The following is a 23,626-nucleotide window of genomic DNA, read 5'->3' as shown; positions in this document are numbered from 1 at the left end:
TTAAACATGACATCATAGAAACACACCAGTAATCAATTCTACTGAAACAAGGTAATAAATACTCAAAACTCATCATTTTCTAAATATTTCACAACACTCTACTCTTATCTCCCTTCTTGGTTATTATATCTGTGTGATATATATGATTATATATAGACATATAAACTTGTGCAACCTGGTTTTTTATTTTTATTTTTTTGCCTCTTTCCATATCATGTATATATCTCTAGTTCGTTTTTATTACTTTTAGTTCTGGCTGTGCTGGGTCTTTGTTGCTGCTCATCGGCTTTCTCTAGCTGTAGCGAGCAGGGCTAATCTACACTGTGATATGCAGGCCCTTCACTGCGGCGGCGTCTCCTGCTGCAGGGCGCAAGTTCTAGGAGGCGAGGGCTTCAGTAGCTGTGGCGTGTGGACTCAGTTGCTCTGAGACACGTGGAATCTTCCTCGACCAGGGACTGAACTCATGTTTTCTGCATTGGCAGGTGGATTCTTAACCACCAGACAACAAAGGAGGTCCACTAATTCATTTTAACAGCGATATAATGGCCTATGTATGGGAAGTATTATAAAGTGTTATTATTTATAAAAATTCTGGTTGAAAAATATCCCAATCTCAAGAAATAAAAATCACTCCAAATACTGGGGACATGTGAATTCTAAAACAAAATTCCCTTCCTTTACTCTCCTTCGATCCTTTAATGCTCCCCCGGAAGTGATCAGTACACACACTCTGTTATACGCCATTAGCAATTTTTTCTCTAGGCTTATGCAGACATAAGGACCTCCCTGGTGGCTCAGAGGGTAAAGCGTCTGCCTACAGTGTGGGAGATCTGGGTGATCCCTGGGTCAGGAAGATCCCCTTGAGGAGGAAATGGCAACCCACTCCAGTCCGCTTGCCTGGAAAATCCCATGGATGGAGGAGCCTGGTAAGCTACGGTCTGTGGTTGCAAAGAGTCGGACACAACTGAGCGACTTCTCTTCACTATGCAGGTATAGATCTGTCTCTTGAGCTCTTGTGAAAAACCACATCATGCTGTTTTACACACTGGGCTGCAGCCTGCTTCTGTCACAATGTATGTGTGTTAGTTGCTCAGTCATGTCTGACTCTTTGCAACCCCATGGACTGTAGCCCACCAGGCTTCTCTGTTGATGGAATTTTCCAGGCAAGAATATTGGAGTGGGTTTCTCCAGGGGAATCTTCCTGGCCCAAGGATCGAACCCAGGTCTCCTGCATTGCAGGCAGATTCTTTACCATCTGAGCCACCAAGGAAGCCCAATAGATTGTATCAATGTTTTGTAGAGATTGAGAGTCTGGGCTCCTGGCTGAGATCCTGGCTCAGTTACTTAGTAGCCATGTGACTTTGCATAAGTTACCATCCCGGGCTATGACCCAGTTTCCTCATCTATACAATGTGAAGTGAAAGTCACTCGGTCGTGCCCAACTCTTTTTGACCCCATGGACTATACAGTCCATGGAATTCTCCAGGCCAGAATACTGGAGTGGGTAGCCATTCCCTTCTTCAGTGGATCTTCCTGACCTAGGAATCGAACCAGGGTCTCTCGCATTGCAGGTGGATTCTTTACCACCTGAGTCACAAGGAAGCCCAATGGGATAATAATAATATCTCAGAAAGTTGTTATGAGATTAAAGGAGTTTAGTGCGTGTTAACAGCTATGCTTGGCACACAGAAAGCACTCAGTAAATATTGGCTATTGTAGTAATAATGACTATTATGGTCAGGTCAGTGCATGTGTGTGTGTGTGTGTGTGTGTGTGTGTGTGTGTGTGTGTGTGTGCGTGCGCACACGCGCTCAGTCGCTTCAGTCATGTCCAACTCTTTACAACCCCATAGACTATAGGCCGCCAGGCTCCTCTGCCCATGGGATTTTTCCCAGCAAGAATACTGTTGTGGGTTGCCATTTTCTTCTCCAGGGGAATATATATATACACCTCCTTCCTTCTTATTATTTTTAATTCCTGCATAATATTCTTTACATGGATGTACCGTATTATTTGGGCCTCCCTGGTGGCTCAGATGGTAAAGAATCTGCCTGCAGTGCAGGAGACTTGGCTTTGACCCCTGGGTGGGGAAAATCTCCTGAAGGAAGGAATGACTCTCCACCCCAGTACTCTTGCCTGGAGGATTCTATGGACTGAGGAGCTTGGTGGGCTACAGTCCATGAGGTCCCAAAAAGTCGGACGTGACTGAGCAATTGACACACACCGTCTTATTTAACCAGCTCCCTTTTCTTAGGTTGTTTTTAGTTTTTTAAATATTTATTTTTTAATTTATTTATTTTGTTGTGTCGGGCCTCAGTTGAGGCACACAAGATCTTCGATCTTCATTGCAGCATGTGGGGTCTGGTTCCTGGACAAAGGATGGAATCCTGCCTCCCTGCACTGGGAGCGTGGAGTCTTAGCGACGCACCACCAGGGAAGTTCCAGGATGGGCTTTTCAGTTTTATATTTCCAGTGGAAAAAGAGAATTGTCTTCTTTCAGGCTGCTGTTAAACAGGAAAGATTAAACAAGGAAAAAACCTTGACAACGAGGTTCTCTTTTGGACACAGTTTAACCAGGGCACTGAAGTTTTGGGGCTGGGTCAGCCCTTTAAATCCCCCCACACCTGAGAGACCCCAGAACCCGATCGACTTCAGTGTGTGTGACTGCACATGTGTTTCCCTTTGGGTGTTTTCTTTAATAAAGATCAGAATGGCTTCTGTGCCCTCAGGGTACCCCCTCCATCCATTTTGAACATTAAAAATATACATTTATTTATTTGACTGCACTGGGTGGGGTTTTTAGCATGTGGAGTCTAATTCTCTGACCAGGGATTGATTGAACCCGAGCCCCTGGTTTTGGGAGATCGGAGTCTTAGCCACTGGGCCACCAGGAAAGTCCCCAGTTTTTTGTTTGTTTGTTTGTTTGTTTTACTTAGACAATATTGCAATTAAAGTCCTTATCCATCTTCACACACTTATGCTATTACTTCTGTAAGACACCGTTTCTAGAAGTGGGATTTCTTAGTCAAATCGTATGCACATTTTTCCTGTTTTCTATCTTTTTCTTAGCTTCTTATACTAAAAAAAAATCTATAGACTCAGAAAATTTTTTGAAATAGTACAAAGAGTTCCCATGTACTTTTATACACCTTCCCAGACTAGCAATGCCTTATACAACTATAGTATATTATCAAAACCAAGAAGTTGCGCATTTTAACTTTAAAAAAATGTCACCAAGTTACATCTTTGCAAGTTTTTATCAACTTATACTCTCATTAGTGGGATATAAGAATAACTGATTTCTTGTATCTCTGCCAGCACTCCAGCAAGCAATCCATCACATTTTTACCAATACAATGAATAATAATAGTATTGGTATTTCATGATGGATTTTTGTGATTTACTAGTAAGGTTGAGTATCACTTTCACATGCTTATTGTCCACTTGTACTGTTTCTGTAAATTTCTTGTTTATATTCTTTGTCCAGTTTGTGAGTAGATTGTTTGCATTTTTCTTGCTTATTTGCAAGAACTATTTGTTTATTAGGGAGGGTCTTCACTTATCTGTTATAGACTGCAAATATTTTCTCCCAGTATGTGATATCTTTCAAGTTTATCCTTCTGAAATTTTACACTTTTATGCAATCCAATCGGTCAATTTTTCCCCTTTATGTCTTCCAGATTTCATGTTTTCCTTAGACAAATATCTCTCCACAAGTATGAAATTTTCTATAATCTCACTTCAGTTTTTTGGTTAGTTTATTAACTTTAAATACCCCCTAGATGATGAACTTTTATACATTTCAGTGATCTATTTATTAGAGATTCAACATTTGGGCAAATGATTTAATCCCAACCAGTTGTTTCATTCAGTTTAGCTTTGCCACATTCCATTATGGTTTTTGATGTGTTCGTTTATGTATGTGTTTATTTTTGGCTATGCTGGGTCTTCATCGCTGTGCGGGCTTTTCCTCCTGTTGTGGTGAGCGGGGGCTACTCAGGGCAGAGCACGGGCCTGAAGGCACGCAGGCTTCAGTACTTGCGGTGCCAGGACTCGGTAGTTGCAGCTCACGGGCTCTAGAGTGAGGCCTCAGTAGTTGCGACTCACAGGCTTAGTTGCTCCACGACATGTGGAATCCTCCTGGACCAGGGATCGAACCTGTGTCCCCTGCATTAGCAGGCAGACCCGTAACCTCTGGACCACCAGAGAAGCCCCCACATTCCACTATTTGTAATTCAGACATGTTCTAATCTATACATCTCTTCTTTGGTAAACCAGGGATTTCCAAGCCCATAGATGTTTTGGTAGTTGGAAGGGCGAAATGTTCCCAGCTAATGTACTCTCCTCCACCCTGGTCTATTGCAGGAGAGGTGAGGTGTGTGGAAGTGTTTGCCCAAGGGACACTTGCCGTCTCTGCCTCGAAAGACCACACCTTGCGCTTGTGGGACTTACTCTCTGGCCAGGAGAAATTCACCATTTGTGATGGAGGTTCAAAAGATCCCACTGAATCTCAGACCTGGAGCCTTCATGTGGATGAAGCAAAGAAAGTTGTGTATTCAGCTTCAGGCTCAAAGGTAACAAATACCTGCCCTGTTTGCAAAGGAAGGCTGAGATCAGAGCATTCAAAGATAGCATATTGTGTTTATAAGGAGGTGTTCCCTGAAATGAGACAAAAGTACACAACCACTTGAGGGGGTGCCGAGATTAGATAACCTTGATAGTTCTTTCTGACCTTAAGATTTGAGACCTTTCATAGTATTTAATACAGTCATTTTTAGTGCTATAAATTTCCCTCTGAGTACTGCTTTACTTACATCCTGCAAACTTTGATATGTTATGTTATTTATGTTCAGTTCTAACTATTGCTTCTTGACCTGCATACAGATTTCTCAGGAGGCAGGTCAGGTGGTCTGGTATTCCCATTTCTTTAAGAATTTCCCACAGTTTGTTGGTACATCAGTTCAGTTCAGTTCAGTTGCTCAGTCATGTCTGACTCTTCATGACCCCATGAATTGCAGCACGCCAGGCCTCCCTGTCTATCACCAGCTCCCGGAGTTCACCCAAACTCATGTGCATCAAGTCGGTGATGCCATCCAGCCATCTCATCCTCGGTCATCCCCTTCTCCTCCTGCCCCCAATCCCTCCCAGCATCAGGGTATTTTCAAATGAGTCAACTCTTCCCATCAGATAGCCAAAGTATTGGAGTTTCAGCCTCAGCATCAGTCCTTCCAGTGAACACCCAGGACTGGTCTCCTTTAGGATGGACTGGTTGGATCTCCTTGCAGTCCAAGGGACTCTCAAGAGTCTTCTCCAACACCACAGTTCAAAAGCATCAATTCTTTGGCAATCAGCTTTCTTCACAGTCCAACTCTCACATCCATACATGACCACTGGAAAAACTATAGCCTTGATAGATGGACCTTTGTTGGCAAAGTGATGTCTCTGCTTTTTAATATGCTGTCTAGGTTGGTCATAACTTTCCTTCCAAGGAGTAAGTGTCTTTTAATTTCATGGTTGCAATCACCATCTGCAGTGATTTTGGAGCCCCCCCAAATAAAATCTGATACATCGTAAGCACTAAATAATTAATAGCTATTGATCGTTCTACAATGAAGTAATAAAAGTAATTGGTCCTTGTTAACATGTAAGTAATATTGGTAGCTTATAAGCCCTGCTGTCCAATATGGTGACCACCAGCTATATGTTGCTATCAAGCACTTGAAACGTGGCTATTCCAAATTGAGATGTGCCGTACACAAAGGCCTCCTCAGACAACCATTTTGCCTTTTTGCATTTCTTTTCCCTGGGGATGGTCTTGATCCCTGCCTCTTGTAAAATGTCATGAACCTCCATCCTGCTCTTCAGGCACTCTGTCTATCAGATCTAATCCCTTGAACCTATTTCTCACTTCCACTGTATAATCATAAGGGATTTGATTTAGGTCATACCTGAATGGTCTAGTGGTTTTCCCTACTTTCTTCAATTTAAGTCTGAATTTGGCAATACGGAGTTTGTGGTCTGTGCCACAGTCAGCTCCTGGTCTTGTTTTTGCTGACTGTATAGAGCTTCTCCATCTTTGGCTGCAAAGAATATAATCAGTCTGATTTCAGTATTGACCATCTGGTCATGTCCATGTGTAGAGTCTTCTCTTGTGTTGTTGGAAGAGGGTGTTTGCTGTAACCAGTACATTCTCTTGGCAAAACTCTGTTAGCCTTTGCCCTGCTTCATTCTGTACTCCAAGGCCAAATATGCCTGCTACTCCAGGTATCTCTTGACTTCCTACTTTTGCATTCCAGTCCCCTATAGTGAAAAGGACATCTTTCTTGGGTGTTAGTTCTAGAAGGTCTTGGAGGTCTTCAAAGAACCGTTCAACTTCAGCTTCTTCATCGTTACTGGTTGGGGCATAGACTTGGATTACTGTGATACCGAATGGCTTGCCTTGGAAACGAACAGGGATCATTCTGTCAGTTTTGAGACTGCATCCAAGAACTGCATTTCAGACTCTTCTGTTGACTATGATGGCTACTCCATTTCTTCTAAGGGATTCTTGCCCGCAGTAATAGATGTAGTGGTCATCTGAGTTAAATTCACCCATTCTAGTCCATTTTAGTTCACTGATTCCTAAAATGTTGATGTTCACTCTTGCCATCTCCTGTTTGACCACTTCCAATTTGCCTTGATTCATGGACCTAACATTCCAGGTTCCTATGCAATATTGCTGTTTACAGCATCGGACTTTACTTCCATCACCAGTCACATCCAGTGACAGTGTGTTGTTTTTGCTTTGACTCTGTCTCTTCATTCTTTCTGGAGCTATTTCTCCACTTTTCTCCAGTAGCGTACTGGGTACCTACCTCCAGACCTGGGGAGTTCATTTTTCAGTGTCCTATCTTTTTGCCTTTTCATACTATTCATGGGGTTCTCAAGGCAAGAATACTGAAGTGGTTTGCCATTCCCTTCTCCAGTGGACCACATTTTGTCAGAACTCTCCACCATGACCCGCCTGTCTTGGGTGGTCCTACACGGCATGGCTCATAGTTTCATTGAGTTAGATAAGGCTGTGGTCCGTGTGATCAGATTGGTTAGTTTCCTGTGATTGTGGTTTTCATTCTGTCTGCCCTCTGATGGAGAAGGGTAAGAGCCTTTGGAAGCTTCCTGATGGGAGAGACTGATAGAGGGGGAAACTGGGTCTTGTTCTGATGGGCAGGGCCATGCTCAGTAAGTCTTTAATCCAATTTTATGTTGATGGGGAGCTGTGTTCCCTCCCTGTTATTTACCTGGGGCCAAACTATGGTGGAGATAACGAAGATAATGGTGACCTCCTTCAAAAGGTCCCATGCCTGCACGCTACACTCAGTGCCCCCAGCCCTGCAGCAGGGCACTGATGACCCACGTCTCTGCCAGAGACTCCTGGACACTCACAGGCAAATCTGGGTCAGTCTCTTGTGGGGTCATTGCTCCTTTCTCCTCCATCCTGGTGCACAAGGTTCTGTTTGTGCCCTCCAAGCGTTCGTTTCCCAGTCCTGTGTGAGCTCTGGTGGCTCTGTGGTGGGGTTAATGGGACCTCCTCCAGGAGGGTTTATGCCATACCCAGGTCTGCTGCCCCAAAGCCTCTGCCCCTGCGGCAGTCCACTTAGAGTCCAAATTAGAGATATCAAGGGAACATTAGAGTCTAGATTAGAGATACCAAGGGAACATTTCATGCAAAGATGGACACAATAAAGGACAGAAATGGTATGGACCTAACAGAAGCAGAAGATATTAAGAAGAGGTGGCAAGAATTCACAGAAGAACTATACAAAAAACATCTTCACGACCCAGATAATCACGGTGGTGTAATCACCAACCTTGAGCCAGACATCCTAGAGTGCGAAGTCAAGTGGGCCTTAGGAAGCATCACTATGAACAAAGCTAGTGGAGGTGATGGAATTCTAGTTGAGCTATTTCAAATCCTGAAAGATTATGCTGTGATAGTGCTGCACTCAATATGCCACAAATTTGGAAAACTCAGCAGTGGCCACAGGACTGGAAAAGGTCAGTTTTCATTCCAATCCCAAAGAAAGGAAATGCCAAAGAATGCTCAAACTATTGCACAATTGCACTCATCTCACAGGCTAGTAAAATAATGCTCAATTCTGCAAGCCAGGCTTCAACAGGACATGAACCATGAACTTCCAGATGTTCAAGCTGGTTTTAGAAAAGGCAGAGGACCCAGAGATCAAATTGCCAACATCCATTGGATCATCAAAAAAGCAAGACAATTCCAGGAAAACGTCAATTTCTGCTTTATTGACTACACCAAAGCCTTTGACTATGTGGATCACAACAAACTGTGGAAAATTCTTGAAGAGATGGGAATACCAGACCGCCCCGCCTGCCTCCTGAGAAATCTGTATGCAGGTCAGGAAGCAACAGTTAGAACTGGACATGGAACAACAGACTGGTTCCAAACTAGGAAAGGAGTATGTCAAGGCTGTATATTGTCACCCTGTTTCTTTAACTTCTATGCAGAGTACATCATGAGAAACTCTGGGCTGGATGAAGCACAAGCTGGAATGAAGATTGCCAGGAGAAATACCAATAACCTCAGATATGCAGATGACACTATCCTTATGGCAGAAAGTGAAGAAAAACTAAAAAGCCTCTTGATGAAAGTGAAAGAGGAGAGTGAAAATGTTGGCTTAAAACTCAACTTTCAGAAAACTAAGATCATGGCATCTGGTCCGATCACTTTATGGCAAATAGATGGGGAAACAGTGGAAACAGTGTCAGACTTTATTTTGGGGGGCTCCAAAATCACTGCAGATAGTGATTGCAGCCATGAGATGCTTGCTCCTTGGAAAAAATGTTATGACCAACCTAGATAGCATATTAAAAAGCAGAGACATTACTTTGCCAACAAAAGTCCGTCTAGTCAAGGCTATGGTTTTTCCAATAGTCATGTATGGATGTGATAGTTGGACTATAAAGAAAGCTGAGCACCGAAGAATTGATGCTTTTGAACTGTGGTGTTGGAGAAGACTCTTGAGAGTCTTGGATGGCAAGGAGATCCAACCAGTCCATCCTCAAGGAAATCAGTCCTGAATATTTATTGGAAGGACTGATGCTGAAGCTGAAACTCCAATACTTTGGCCACCTGATGCGAAGAACTGACTCCTTGGAAAAGAACCTGATGCTGGGAAAGATTGAAGGCAGGAGAAGGGGACAACAGAGACGAGATGGCTGGACGGCATCACCGACTCAATGGACATGAGTTTGAGTAAACTCTGGGAGTTGGCGATGGACAGGGAAGCCTGGAATGCTGCAGTCTATGGGGTCACAAAGAGTCGGATACGACTGAGCGACTGAACTGAACTGTATACAAAGGGCTCCCCAGGTGGCGTTAGGGGTAAAGAATCCCCCTGCCAACACGAGAAGGGTAGGAGATGGAGGTTTAATCCCTATGTCAGAAAGATACCCTGGAGGAGGAAATGACACCCCATTCCAGTGTTCTTGCTGAGAGAATCCCATGGACAGAGAAGCCTGGTGGGCTACAGTCCGTGGGGTTGCAGAGTCAGATGTGACTGAGCGTCTGAGCCTATAGGCACAGTAAGCATAAAACACACATTGGATTTCAAAGACTCAGTATCATAAAATATAATGTAAAATATTTCAATAATAACTTTGTATTGATTATATGTTGAAAAGACAACATTTGAATATACTGGAAGTATATCATTAAAATTTATATCTCTTGTTTCTTTTTACCTTTTTAAATGTGGCTTATAAAAAATGTAACTTCATGTGTGGCTTACATTGTATTTTTATTGGACAGTGTAGCCTTAACTATTACAGAGGTGTGGGTTGTTTTCAAAACTGATTATAGAAATCAGCTATGTTATCAGCAAAAGTTGGGAAAATACAGTAAAGAAATAATAGATAATAAATAACTGCAAACCTTATCATAAAAATTATCAAAAATATCATAAAATTATCATAATTTTGCTTTTTGTGGTGCGCATGTGTGTATATATGTGTGTATGAAACAAAAGGGGGATAAAACCATATGTACAGTTTTCTAAAATGATCTTTGCCCACAACCTTAAAAATTCTTCAAAATCAGCATGTTTAGTGATTTTATAAGATTCCACTGCGTGGCTCTGCTGCAGTTTATTGAACTAATCCCTTAATACTGGACATACAGGTTGCTTCCAGTTCTTTGCATGTTCAAATAGCTGAGGTAACTTTCCTTATACATATATACATATGTGTATGTCTTTCTGTGTATCTTTTCCTAGTCCTTTAGTATAAATCCCACAAGTAGAATTAATAGAATTATTTAAATGATTACTTTTGATGAAACGATACTTTTGGGGGTAAGGTTAAGGATGAAACTTCTCTAATTATTCATCAGTAATTACTTGGAATGAACATATATGCATATGGCATGGCTGTTTTTCTATTTTTTTAAAGCTGCATTTTAGAGCAATTTTATTTGTTTTTAAAAACATGTATTTGAGAAGTAATACCCTTTTTTCCCTAAAATTTATATATTCGTTTATTTTTGGTTGTGTCGGGTCTTGTTTGCAGCTTGCAGGATCTTTTGCTGTGGCTTGCAGGCTTCTCTTTAGCTGTGGTGCCCGGGTTCCAGAGTGTGCGGGCTCTCTAGTTGAGACACATGGGCTTTGTTGCCCCATGCCCTGTGGGATCTTGGTTCCCTGACCAGGGATCAAACCTGCATCCTCTGCATTGAAAGGTGGATTCTTAACTGCTGGGCCACCAGGGAACTCCCAGCAGTTTTAGATTTGTGGAAAAACTCCAGAGATAGTAGAGACGGTTCCTGTATGGCCTTGTTCCAGCTTTCTCCAGTGCCCACATCTCACATAACAAGTGTACATTTATCAAAACTAAACATTAATATGGACAATTACCATCAATTCAACTCCGTACTTCATTTGGCTTCTATCAGTTTTTCCACAAACGTTCTTTTGCCGTTCCAGAATCCATTCCAGGATCCCTTCCATTTCCCCACTCCTTTTTTCTTCTTAATTAAATTTTTAAAAAATTCGCCAGTTACTTCTGTTTACATGGATTTACCTCTTTCGGTTACACTGGCTCTTCCTCGCTGGGCTGCTTCCTCTAGCTGTGATGAGCAGGGGCTGCTCTGTTGCGGCGCCCGGGCTTCTCGTTGCAGCGGCTGCTCTTGTTGCAGAGCACGGTGTCTAGGCGCACCGGCTTTAGTTATTTCAACATATGGGCTCAGAAGTTGTGGCTCATGGGCTTAGTGGGAGAGAACCCATGTGCCCTGCATTGGCAGGTGGGTTCTTATCCACTGAACCGCCAGGGAAGTCCTTCCCTCCTTTTTCTTTAAACTGATGGAGTGTTGACAATTAAATGTATAAACTCTAAAAAAGAGCAGGTTTTAATATAGTCAATACTTTGTAGTAACTATAAATGGATGGCATCACCAATTCAATGGACATGAGTTTGAGCAAACTCCGGGAGATTGTGAAGGACAGGGAAGCCTGGCGTGCTGCAGTCCATGGGGTTGCAAAGAGTCGGACATGTCTGAGCAACTGAACAAAAACAAATAAATGGAAAGGAACCATTAAAATTAATTGCAATGACCAAAAAGAAAAAAAAAAAACAGGTCTTGCATTTGACTCTGGCAAACTTGCAGCCTAGGTCTCCCTCTGACATGGGTCTGTCTTTTCATCATTCTGTTAGGTCAGTGCTTGGAATCTGGAAACTGCAGAGCTGATTTTCCATATCCTGGGGGATGCCTCTGACCCCTGGGTATGCACGGCAGTGCTGGCTTCCCAGGTCACCCTGCTGACTGTGTCCCGGGGCGGCGTGATCAGTCTGTGGAGCTCAGCCACGGGAACACTGCACAGGCGGCAACGTTTGTCCAGCATCAAAGGAGATACACTTGCCTGCGGGGTCTCAGTCCAGAAGCAAGGAATGATGCTTACTGGGTCCAGCACAGGCTCCGTCTCTTTGGTAAGCAACTATTGTTGACTGAGTCAACAGTAATTCAGCTACGAAGTGCTTAGATGTCCTAGAAGTTGGGAGAAACCATCTCACCTTTGTTTTTCTTTAACCTTTTATTTCATATTAAGGGTACACCTGATTAACAATGTTGTGAAAGTTTCAGGTGGACAGCAAAGGGACTCTGTCATACATATATGTGTGTCCATTCTCCTCCAAATCCCCTTCCATCCAGGCTGCCACATAACATTGAGCAGAGTTCCCTGGGCTATACAGTAGGTCCCTGTTGGTTATCCATTTAAATATAGCAGTATGTACACGTCAGTCCCCAATTCCCTAACTATCACGTCCTTATATCCTCCCGCCAATCATAAATTCCTTTTCCAAATCTGATTCTGTTTCTGTTTTGTAAATAAGTTCATTTGTATCACTTCTTTTTAGATTCCACAGAGAAAGAATGTCACGCAGGTCCATCCATGTGCTGCGGATGGCATCATTTCATCACCTTTGACCTTTTAATGAATGACACTTGGCTTCTTCATTCCAGGGGGCTGCAATTCAGCACAGTCCAGGAAACATCTCTTGGTGTCTCCTGGGGGCTGGCCACTGTGCGACTGATGATGCCCCGTCTTTCTGCGGATGCTCTGGGAGAAAGTATAGAACGCGTATCAGAACTGTCCCTGATGAGGGGATAGGACTTGGGTTTCTATCTACCAGCTCCATCAATGGTTAGGTGAGGGCTGCTCCCCGGAGCATTAGCACAGGGGCCAAGTGTTTGAAGGAGTGAGGTCAGAAAAAACAACCTCCCAGTGCCGAGTTGCAGGTGTGCAGTGCGCACCCTTCAGGAATAGAGGGGTACATTGAGGGGACGTGGATGGGGCACCAGGGTTGCGTTATATCGGAGCTGCAGGTGGAGGAACAAGGGCACCAGGCCGTGCATTAGCGTCTAACCACATCGTCAGTCTAGGGAAGAATTCAGTCTAGGGAGGGAGCCAGGCTCTCCAATGACTCATAGTCATACTAAGAGGAGCAGAGTCTGTTTTCAGTAGAGGCAGAAATAGCATGTTCTTGCTTGGGTGAAGGAACAAATGCTTCTGATAGAGGCAGTCTTGGAAGGTTCCTCTCCAGGGAGACAGCCTCAGAAGGAGAAAGGATTAGTAAGATGAATAAGCAAAGATGGAGTGAATAGGGGGTTGCATGGTGAGGCAGTAGCAACATGCTGGGTGTTATGGAGAAAAGAGAAGTGGAGTGGAAATAGATCACAGAGGGTTTTGCGTGTCCTACTGAGGAGGTGAGAGTTTCAGGGAGAAATATGGCCACTAAAGAATCATCCCATAACCAGCAAGGACCTACTTTATAGCGCAGGGAATTCTGCTCAATGTTGTACAGCAGCCTGGATGGGCAGGGAGTTGGGGGAGAATGGATACATGCATACGTATGGCTGAGTCCCTTTGCTGTCCGCCTGAAACTATCACAACATTGTTAATTGGCTACATTGTTGTTGTTGTTCAGTCAGCCAGTTGTATCTGACTTTGCTACCGTACTGACTGCACCAGACCCAGCCTCCCTGTCCCTTACCATCTCCCGAAGTTTGCACAAGTTCATGTCCATTGTGCTGGTGATGCCGTACAGCCATCTCAGCCTCTGGTGCCTTCTCCTTCTGCCCTCAGTCTTTCCCAGCATCAGGGACTTTTCCAAAGGGTCAGCTGTTTGTATCAGGTGACCAAAATACTGAAGCCTGAAGCCAGCATCAGGGACTTTTCCAAAGGGTCAGCTGTTTGTATCAGGTGACCAAAATACTGAAGCTTCAACTTCAGCATCATTTTCTTCTCCAATGCATGAAAGTGAAACGTCAAAATGAAGTTGCTCAGTCGTGTCCGACTCTTAGTGACCTCATGGACTGCAGCCTACCAGGCTCCTCCATCCGTGGGATTTTCCAGGCAAGAGTACTGGAGTGGGGTGCCATTGCCTTCTCCAATATTGGCTATACTCCAATGCAAAATAAAAGGTTTAAAAAAGAATCACCCCCAAACTCCAGATTTCTGGACCTCATGCCTCATAGCCTCCTTGAGCAATCAAGGCACCAAACATGATCATGGAAGATAATCCCAGTCCTTTCATCAGGTCTCTTGGTTGCTTCCCATTACTCCTTCAATCACTGATTGTTTTCATTAATATCCTCCAGCCGAGCAAGGAACATGAACTCTAGTGTCAGACGCACTGAGTTTGAAAATCCCAGTCCTGAATGTAAATCGGTGCAGCCACTACGGAAAACAGTACGGAGGTTCCTTAAAAAGCTAAAATTAGAGTTGCCATATGATCTAGCAATCCCATTCCTGGGCATAAATCCAGAGAAAACTCCAATTCAAAAAGATACATGAACCCCAATATTCGTTGTAGCACTATTTACAAGAGTCAAGACATGAAAGCAACTTAAGTATCCTTCAGACAGATGGATGGGTAAACAAGATGGTACATATACATAAGGAAACATTATTCAGCCAAAAAAAAAAAGAACGGAATAATACCATTTGCAGCAACATGGCTGGACCCAGAGAGTATCTCACTGAGTGAAGTGAGCCAGACAGAGAAAGACAAATACCATATGATATCACTTATGGATGCGAGTCTGAGTGAACTCCGGGAGTTGGTGATGCACAGGGAGGCCTGGCGTGCTGCGATTCATGAGGTCGCAAAGAGTCGGACACGGCTGAGTGACTGAACTGAACTGAACTGAACTGATGTGTGGAATCTAAAATAGGATACAAATACACTTATTTAAAAAACAGAAACAAACTCACAGACAGATAACAAACTTTTGGTCAGCAAAGGGGAAAGAGGATGGCGGGTAGGGATAAATTAAGAGTTTGAAATTAACAGATACAAGCTGCTATGTACAAAATAGATAAACAACAAGGTCCTGATGTATAGCATAGGGAACTATATTCAATAACCTGCAATAAACCATAATGGAAAAGAATATATATACTGAGTCACTTTGTCATACACCAGAAGCTAACACAATGTTGAGAATCAACTATACTTCAATAAGCAAACAAACAAAGACAAACCAAAAAACAAAAACAGAAAAGAAGACCCCAGTTCTACCTTTACCTAGTTGCATTCTTGGGCTACTCAGCCCTTTGCTGAGCCTCAGTCTCCTCATCTGTAAAATGGGGGCAAACAGGGAAACTACATCCAGGGCACTAAAAGGGATGAACAGATGGGCACCTCCTCAGGCTTCCAGTCGGCCGGGGCAGGGTGGGAGCACTAGGGTAACAGTGGGTAAACTGAAAATAATGCTAGTTGAGTTCAGATTTCTCCCTGTGACTCTTGAGAGTCCCTTGGACTGCAAGGAGATCCAACCAGTCCATAATGAAGGAGATCAGCCCTGGGATTTCTTTGGAAGGAATGATGCTAAAGCTGAAACTCCAGTACTCTGGCCACCTCATGCGAAGAGTTGACTCGTTGGAAAAGACTCTGATGCTGGGAGGGATTAGGGGCAGGAGCAGAAGGGGACGACCGAGGATGAGATGGCTGGATGGCATCACGAACTCGATGGACGTGAGTCTGAGTGAACTCCGGGAGATGGTGATGGACAGGGAGGCCTGGCGTGCTGCGATTCATGGGGTCCCAAAGAGTCGGACACGACTGAGCAACTGAACTGAACTGAACTGAACTCATCTTTGATGCCCCATTCCAGGTCCCCAGGCTGCTGATGATAATGCCCTCAGTTAGGAATGCCTATGGTGCTTGCCTGGGCACATATCACTCATAGAGGGCTCTAACACATTTCTCCCATGGAGCCCCTACTTATGACTGGGTCAGCTCTTGTGGCTCTTTTTTTTTCTTCTAATGATCCTGGGATGCACTTCAGCTAAAAACCATCAGAGAACTTTGAAGAAGGTAGATAGCATGCCTGAGGGCCACACAGATTTGAGGGTGAGGTGCCAAGCCTTTTGTGGACCCAATCTTCACTGGAAAATTTAAAACATACGGGGAGAAGCTAGGATGTAGGAAGGGGAAGGCAGGGTCCCCCAAGTGGTCAGCTATCTAGGTTACCAGAGTTTTCTGAAAGAGGAACCTTCATGGGTGGGCAGCTTGGTTCCTTATCTGGTGGTTTTGCTAGCAGCTGCCAACTTGTTTATTCAAGATGGATGTCTTTGGAAATGGATGCCTCAGCAGTCAAAAAGCTTGATGTTAGGCACGTATTTTACAGTTGCACATCTGTGACCCTGCACCTAGTTCAGTCTTTTTTTTTTTTCCTGCCCTTCTCTCCCGACTCCCGCACACTTGGTCTCTGCACTGATGCTCCTGGGAGCAGCCTCTACCCAATCTGAAATAGAGGTGGTGGGTAGAACCCCACCCAGCTCTTGACCCCTCAGTGGGGGCAACTCTGATGCCTGCTCTCCTCTCAGGGCATCCCCAGCAGGACTCACGTACATTTCCCTGCATTGGTAACTGCCTGTTGAGCCACACTGACTGGCTGCCTTTCCTTCCTTGTCTCAGTTCTCCACTCTCTACCAGTGTTTCCCAGGATCGACCCCCAGATAAACTAGTTGCACTCAAATACTATTCTCAGTGTCTTTTTCTGGCAGAACTCAAACTAGATTCCTAGAAACATGCATATCGGGGCAGAACACTGTTGGCGTGACTGGACGACAATCCCCAGCACCCCAAAAAAGCTGGTGGTCAGGCTGAAGAAAGATCAGTTCTGCTATTTAGGAGGATGGTGACTGGGCTGTAAGAACTAGGGGTCTCTAGAATCTCACTAGTGTTCAGATCCTAGCCCCGCTACGGAGAAAGTCTTGATTCTTTTTTTTTTAGCACATTTGAAGACAGTGGGAAAATCAACTTAAACTAAAGATGCAGTCAAGTCCAGGCCCCCTCGAAGTACAGCTTAAATTGATTCAGAGCCCTCCACTAGAGGCTCGAAGGAAGCCTCTTCTTTCTAAGGTTAAATGTTATTTAGGTTCCACTCTCCTTTTAGAGGGGCTTCGCAGGTGATGCTAGCAGGAAAGAACCCATCTGCCAATGTAGGAGACGCAGGAGATGTGGGTTTGATCCCTGGGTTGGGAAGATCCCCTAGGGAAGGCAATGGCACCCCACTCCAGTACTCTTGCCTGGGAAATCCCAGGGACAGAGGAGCCTGGCGGGCCACAGCCCATAGGGTTACAGAGTTGGACATGACCGAGCACACTCACATGTGCGAAATAGAGAACCGGCAGGAACCCACTGTATCACGCAGGGAACTCTGCTCCGTGTTCCGTGGTGACCGAGAGGGGAAGGACATCTGAAAAGGAGGGGATATAGGTGTGCGTGTGTGTTAAGTCGCTTTAGTTGTGTCCAACTCTGTGCGACTCTTTGGACGGTAGCCCTCCAGGTTCCTCTGTCCATGGGATTCTCCTTTGAAGAGTACTGGAGTGGGTTGCCATGCCCTCCTCCAGGGGACCTTCCCAGCCCAGGGATCGAAACTGTGTCTCCTGCGGCTCCTTCATTGTACGCAGATTCTTTACTGCTGAGCCACAGGGAAGCCCTGTATGTATACGTATAGCTGATTCACTTTGTTGCACTTCGTGTTGCTGCTTCTGGGACTAAGTCGCTTTAGTCGTGTCCGACTCTGTGCGACCCCACAGACGGCAGCCGATCAGGCTCCACCGTCCCTGGGATTCTCCAGGCAAGAACACTGGAGTGGGTTGCCATTTCCTTCTCCAATGCCTGAAAGTGAAGTCGCTCAGTCGTGTCCGACTCTTAGCGACCCCATGGACTGCAGCCTACCAGGCTCCTCCGTCCATGGGATTTTCCAGACAAGAGTACTGGAGTGGGGTGCCATTGCCTTCTCCAATTATATGTAAGATAGATAACCAATGAGAACCTTAAAAAGACTCTCTTTCACAGTGAAATATCTATAGAAAAGAATTACTCGTCCTACTATCTCCATTTCCCTCAAAATTAAAGCATAAATTGTAAAAAGGGAAAGAAGAAGAAAGAAAACTTGATCTTTATGGTTGCACAGGCACTCCCATCTTTGAGGAGAGCTGGCTACTGTGTCAGGCAGATGCACACTGCCCCTTAGGGAGGGAGAAGGCCCAAACTAACACACAGAGAGAATTTTATGTTTAGTTTTTTCTTGTCCTGCCTTAAAATAAAAATTGTATTTCATCGACAGCCATTGCAGAAATTAACTTCCTCCTGCCCCTGCTTCAGACAAAAACAAAAGCAAAAACAACCAAAAATAAACCCAAACCTTCCTCTATGAGCTGAACAAAATCAGTTCATCTCTGCAACTCGGGAATGGGGAGAACGGTACTGCCCTCTTCCAGCTGCAATCTATCTTTCGATCTTATTGATGAGCTCTGAGCTCTTCTTGGGGCAGAAAACTAGAGTGCTATGATAGTCACCAGGTCCCTGAGTTGGTTACAACAATAACATCAACAGTAATAATAGCTACCACTTTGGAAGGGTTGATTATGAGACAGAAGGCTCCATCCCATACACTTCTAACCCCATGATAGCCCCATGAGGCAGTCCTGGGATCATCGCCCACTTAACAGATGAGGAAACTGAGGCAGCCAGGGCCTGAAGGAATGTACTTAGGATCACAGAGCTGGTGAGTGGCAGAGCCTTGCTTGCATCACAGGCAAGCCCTTGACCTTAAACCCTTAACCTGGTGGAAATGCTTGATGGGCATACTTGATTCTGCACAGGTTTCCTCCGAAGGAGACAGCCTGCTGGAAAAGCTTCCGGAAGCTGTGGGGCTCCTGGTGGTATCTGAAGATGAGTCTCTTCTCGCTGCAGGTAGCCTTTAGCTCTCAGTTGGAGTCATAAGGCAACTCTGGATTTGGCTGGAAGTGGAGAGGGGCTTGGGGAAACGGGGAAGTGGGTTGGCAAACTCTTTCTGCACAGGGCCTCATGGTCTCTGTCATAACGATCCAACCTATCCCTGTAATGAGAAAGCCACTATGGACGATATTTCAAGTGAGTATGGCTGTGTGCCAATAAAATTTGCATGGATGCTGAGAGACTTCCCTGGAGGTCCAGTGGTTAAGACTCCATGCTTCTGATGTAGGGGGCAGGGGTTCAATCCCTGGTCAGGGAATTAAGATCCCATATGCTATGCAGTGTGGCCAAAAAGTTTAAAAAGTCCTTTCATGAATGCTGAAATTTGAATTTTATACCACTGTCATGTGTAATAGTAATCCTAGTTGAGTGCTTTCCAGGATGGAAAAAACTTAAAAACTACTAGCTCCCCTATAAAAATAGATGACCAGCCAATTTTTGCCCACGGGCTGTAGTTTGTCAACCTCTGTTGTGGATAAATCTCTGAAACTTTCTGGACTTCTGTTCCATTGTCTCTGAAATGAGAGGGGTTATTCCTGCCTGACAGTTACAGGGATAGAGAGGCCAGGGGTGAGAGGATAAAGTACACTCAGCCCACACAACCCTTCTTATCAGGAGATATGAGTGATGAGGTGGCCACAAGAAAGCCTGGTTGGTGCCACGTTCAGACAAGAATCAGGGGTTATAGGAACATACGACTTAGTCTGAAGAATCAGGGAAGGCTTCCTGGTAGAGGTGACAAACAGGTGCTCCATATCCTGATTTTATTTTTAAAGAAAAAAATTTTTAGAGTAGTTTTAGGTTCACAGCCAAACTGAGCAAAAAGCACAGAGAGTTCCAGGTACCTGCTTGCTCCCATTAGCCTCTCCCATTTTCAACGTCACCCACTAGAGCAGCGTGTTGGAGGCAACTACGACAAGTTTGATGAAACCGCACTGACGCAGCGTCCTCATTCAAAGTCCACGGCTCACACTGTGGTTCACTCTTGGTGTCGTATATTCTGTGGGTTTGCACAAATGGGTAGTGATGTATATCCATCATTGTAGCATCATACAGATCACTTTCACTGTCCTTGAAAGTGAAAGTGTATCCACTCAGTCTGTCTGACTCTTTGCAACCCAAGAACTGTAGCCCGCCAGGCTCCGCTGTCCACGGAATTCTCCAGCAGGATACTGGAGTGGGTAGCCCTTCCCTTCTTCAGGGGCCCTTACCAACCCGGATTGAACCCGGGTGTCCCACATTGCAGGCAGATTCTTTACCGTCTGAGCCACCTTAGATCAGTCTAAGTTTTTTTTTTAATATTCATTTTTATTATTTTTTATTTGGCTGTATCAGGTCTTAGGTGCGGCATGTGGGATCCTCCTTCCATCATGTGAGATCTTTTATAACTGTCATGGACTCTCTACTTGTGGCCAATGGGCTTAGTTGCTCTGCGTCCTGTGGGATCTTAGTTTCCCGACCAGGGATTGAACCCTTGTCCCCTGCATTGCAAGGTGGATTCCCAACCTCTGGACAATCAGGGAAGTCCCAGTCCAATTTTCTAAAATTAATAAATTTATTTATTTGGCTGCCCTGGGTCTTAGCTGTACCAGGCGGCACCTTCGATCATTGTCACATGTGGGATTGGTAGTTGCAGCCTGTGGACTGTTAGTTGCAGCCTGTGGGATCTAGTTCCCTGACCAGGCATAGAACCCAGGCCCCTGCCAAGGGAGTGTGGAGTCTTAGCCACTGGACTACCAGGGAAATCCTTCAGTCTGATTTTTACAAAGCCACTTCCAGGGCCTAAGACACTTTAGACCAGCGCTGTCCAGGAATGAAAACTACAAATGTGAACCACATTTGTATTGTGTATGTTCTCGTGACCCCTTTTAAAAAGGTAAAGAGAAATAAGTGGCATTTGTGTTATCAATATGTCTTTTTTTATTATTTTACTTTACAATATTGTATTGGTTTTGCCATACATCAACATGAACCCACCACGGGTGTACACGTGTTCCCCATCCTGAACCTCCCTCCCTCCTCCCTCCCCATACCATCTCTCTGGGTCATCTCAGTGCACCAGCCCCCAAGCATCCTGCATCCTGCATCGAACCTAGACTGGCGATTCGTTTCTTATATGATATTATACATGTTTCAATGCCATTCTCCCAAATCATCCCACCCTCTCCTTCTCCCTCAGAGTCCAAAAGACTGTTCTATACATCTTATTTAATGCAAGAGACCCCCAAACCCAACATGAAATCAGCATGATTTTAACGGGGGCCTACCCCTCCAGATTGTCACAGAGCCTCAGTTTGAGTTCCCCAAGTCACACAGCTATCCCACTGGCTATTTATTTTACATGCCACAGCGTATATGTGTCCCCGCTCGTCTCTCCATTCGTCCTACCGCTCCTCTCTCCCACCCCCGACCTCCGCAACCTCATGTCCGTAAATCTGTTCTCTATGTCTGCACCTCCATCGCTGGTTCATCAGTAGTACTCAAAGGCAGGTTCTTAACCACTGGACCACTAAGGAGGTTCCTGTTGCTGTTTCGCTAAATCTGCCCCTCCTTCCTCTCCTTCACCTCCTACTCCTTCTGCTCCAGCCACACCGGCTTCCGTGCTTCTCTCAAACACAGCAGGCCTTTCCTTCCTTCCGGGCGTCTCATGCTATTCCCACCCTTCCAGTGCTCGCCACCTCTTCATCTCTCTAAGAGCAATGCAAACATCCTACAACAAATTACCGCACAAGCATGGTGGCTTAAAACAGTAAGAATATCTTTATTCACAGTTCGAGTGTCAGGAAGTCCAAAATCAAGGCATTGGTGGGACCGGCGCCCTCCAAAGTCTCCCGAGAAGTATCCTTCTTCTTTTTTTTTTTTTGACGCTGTTGGTTTTTCTTCACTTGTTTGTTGTTTGCCTCTTCCAGCTTCTGCCAGGATTCCTTGGCTTATGGCCACATCTCTCCAGCCTCGGCCTCCATCGTCACGTTGCCTTCTCTGCTATGTGTGTCTCTGAGTCCTGTTTTTCTCATGGCATCCAGCCCCTGACTTCATTGCCTTTAACACAAGCTGTAATCATTTTATTTTCCTTCCTCCCTCCTGCCCTCCCACCCCTCCTTCCATCTTCAAAACGTATTTACCATGTGTCCAGCTTTGTTCTGGGAGACCACGAGCAACCCAAACAGGCAGAACCAGCTCTCTGAAAACTCATAGCCTTGTGATAATAAATAGCTTTAGTGTTTTCTATGAGGTTATTGATCACTGGTGTGCTCAGCCTTCCCCAACTGTAGGCTCCATGAGGATGGAGGCCTAGTCTATCTTGTTCACCAATGTATTCTTTCCACCTGCATATAGTAGGTGCTCAAAAAAAAAAAATCTTTATTGATTGAATTCAATTACTCTCAAACTCCTCAAGGAATGAAAGGTATAATCTTGGTCTCTGCTGTTTCAGGTTTTGGAAGGTCCGTGAGGATATTTTTGGCAGATGCACAGGGATTTCATCAGTTCATGGCCACTGACCTTGAACATGAAGATGTGGTAGAGACAGCCATTTTTGGTCCTGAAAATAATCTGGTTGTCACTGGGTCCCGGGATGCACTCATTCAGGTGAGGGGGAGATGCTTGGCCCATCATCCTCACCTCCACCTCTGGAAGAGAAAGTATGATTCTTTTTCTAGACAAAAATATTTATTTATTTGGCTGTTTTGGGTGTTAGTTGCAGTATGTGGAATCTTGTAGTTGTGACATGCAAATTCTTAGCTGTGGCACGTGGGATCTCCAGGTCCCTGCATTGAGAGCAAGGAGTCTTAGCCACCAGACTACGAGGGAAGTCCCAAAGTATGGTTCTTTAGGGATTATTTGGCTTCAAAATACAGAAAAGCCACAAAAACTAGTGCAGGCAAAACAGAGCAGGTCACTGGATGACATGGGGGGGCTGGTCTTCTGGGACTCAGAGACAGATCTAGGGGGAGCTATTGAAGCATTCAACAAAAGAGAGAGCACTCCCGCTTAACCTGAAATGCTGGGAAGAGTTTGACTTTCGGAGGAGCAGGGTTGGGGAGATGGGGAAAAAATCCTATTAAGCTCAACGTTCTCCAAGCTGGGGAGAAGAGCATGTGAGACAGTAGCAGTAGCATTCTGGTCTCAGCCCCTCTTTAGATTTTTAAAGGCCGTTGAGAACCTTCAAGGAGCTTTCATGTATGTGGATTATATCAACATGATTCATATGTTTTTAACAAATGATCTATTTTGACATAGTTTCAGGTTTTACAGAAGGGTTGTGAAGAGAGCCCAGATATATCTTATATATATGTGTGTGTGTGTTAGTCACTCAGTCGTCCAACTCATTGTGACCCCGTGGACTGTAGCCCACCAGGCTCCTCTGTCCACGGGATTCTCCAGGCAAGGATACTGCAGTGGGTTGCCATTCCCTTCTCCAGGGGATCTTCCTGACCTAAGGGTTGAACCCGGATCTCCCACATTTCAGGCAGATTCTTTACCACCTGAGCCACCAGGGAAGCCCCATATGTGTGTGTGTGTGTGTGTGTGTGTGTGTGTGTGTGTATAACTTTCAGAGGAGCAGAATTGGACATATATATATACACACACGTATATGTACATATATATATATGATTATACACACAGACACATATATGAGTACTCTCTGGGTTTCTTCACAACTCTTCCATGAAGCATAAACTATACATATCAACTCTTCATCCAGCTATCCTCAGGGTTAACATCTTATATCACATTGATCTCATTATCAAAACCAAGATATTAACATCGGGACAATACTCATCTACAGACCTCGATCCTATTTCACCAGTTTTTCTAC

The 23,626-nt window shown here is 44.7% G+C and overlaps 1 protein-coding gene across 1 annotated transcript in view; it reads left to right on the top strand.

Annotated features, from left to right (window-relative positions):
- The window catches only part of NWD1 (NACHT and WD repeat domain containing 1), a 76,372-nt gene that overhangs the window by 43,906 nt on the left and 8,840 nt on the right, over window positions 1-23,626 (top strand). The window contains exons 11-14 of the mRNA XM_052644063.1: window positions 4,366-4,574; window positions 11,707-11,979; window positions 18,675-18,765; window positions 22,241-22,395. Coding sequence (XP_052500023.1) covers window positions 4,366-4,574; window positions 11,707-11,979; window positions 18,675-18,765; window positions 22,241-22,395 — 728 coding nt within the window. The remainder of the gene's footprint in view (window positions 1-4,365; window positions 4,575-11,706; window positions 11,980-18,674; window positions 18,766-22,240; window positions 22,396-23,626) is intronic.

Source organism: Budorcas taxicolor, chromosome 7, assembly GCF_023091745.1.
Source record: "Budorcas taxicolor isolate Tak-1 chromosome 7, Takin1.1, whole genome shotgun sequence".
NCBI lineage: Eukaryota > Metazoa > Chordata > Mammalia > Artiodactyla > Bovidae > Budorcas > Budorcas taxicolor.
The sequence above is the reverse complement of the archived record's forward strand: the minus strand, read 5'-3'. Positions and strand labels throughout refer to the sequence as shown.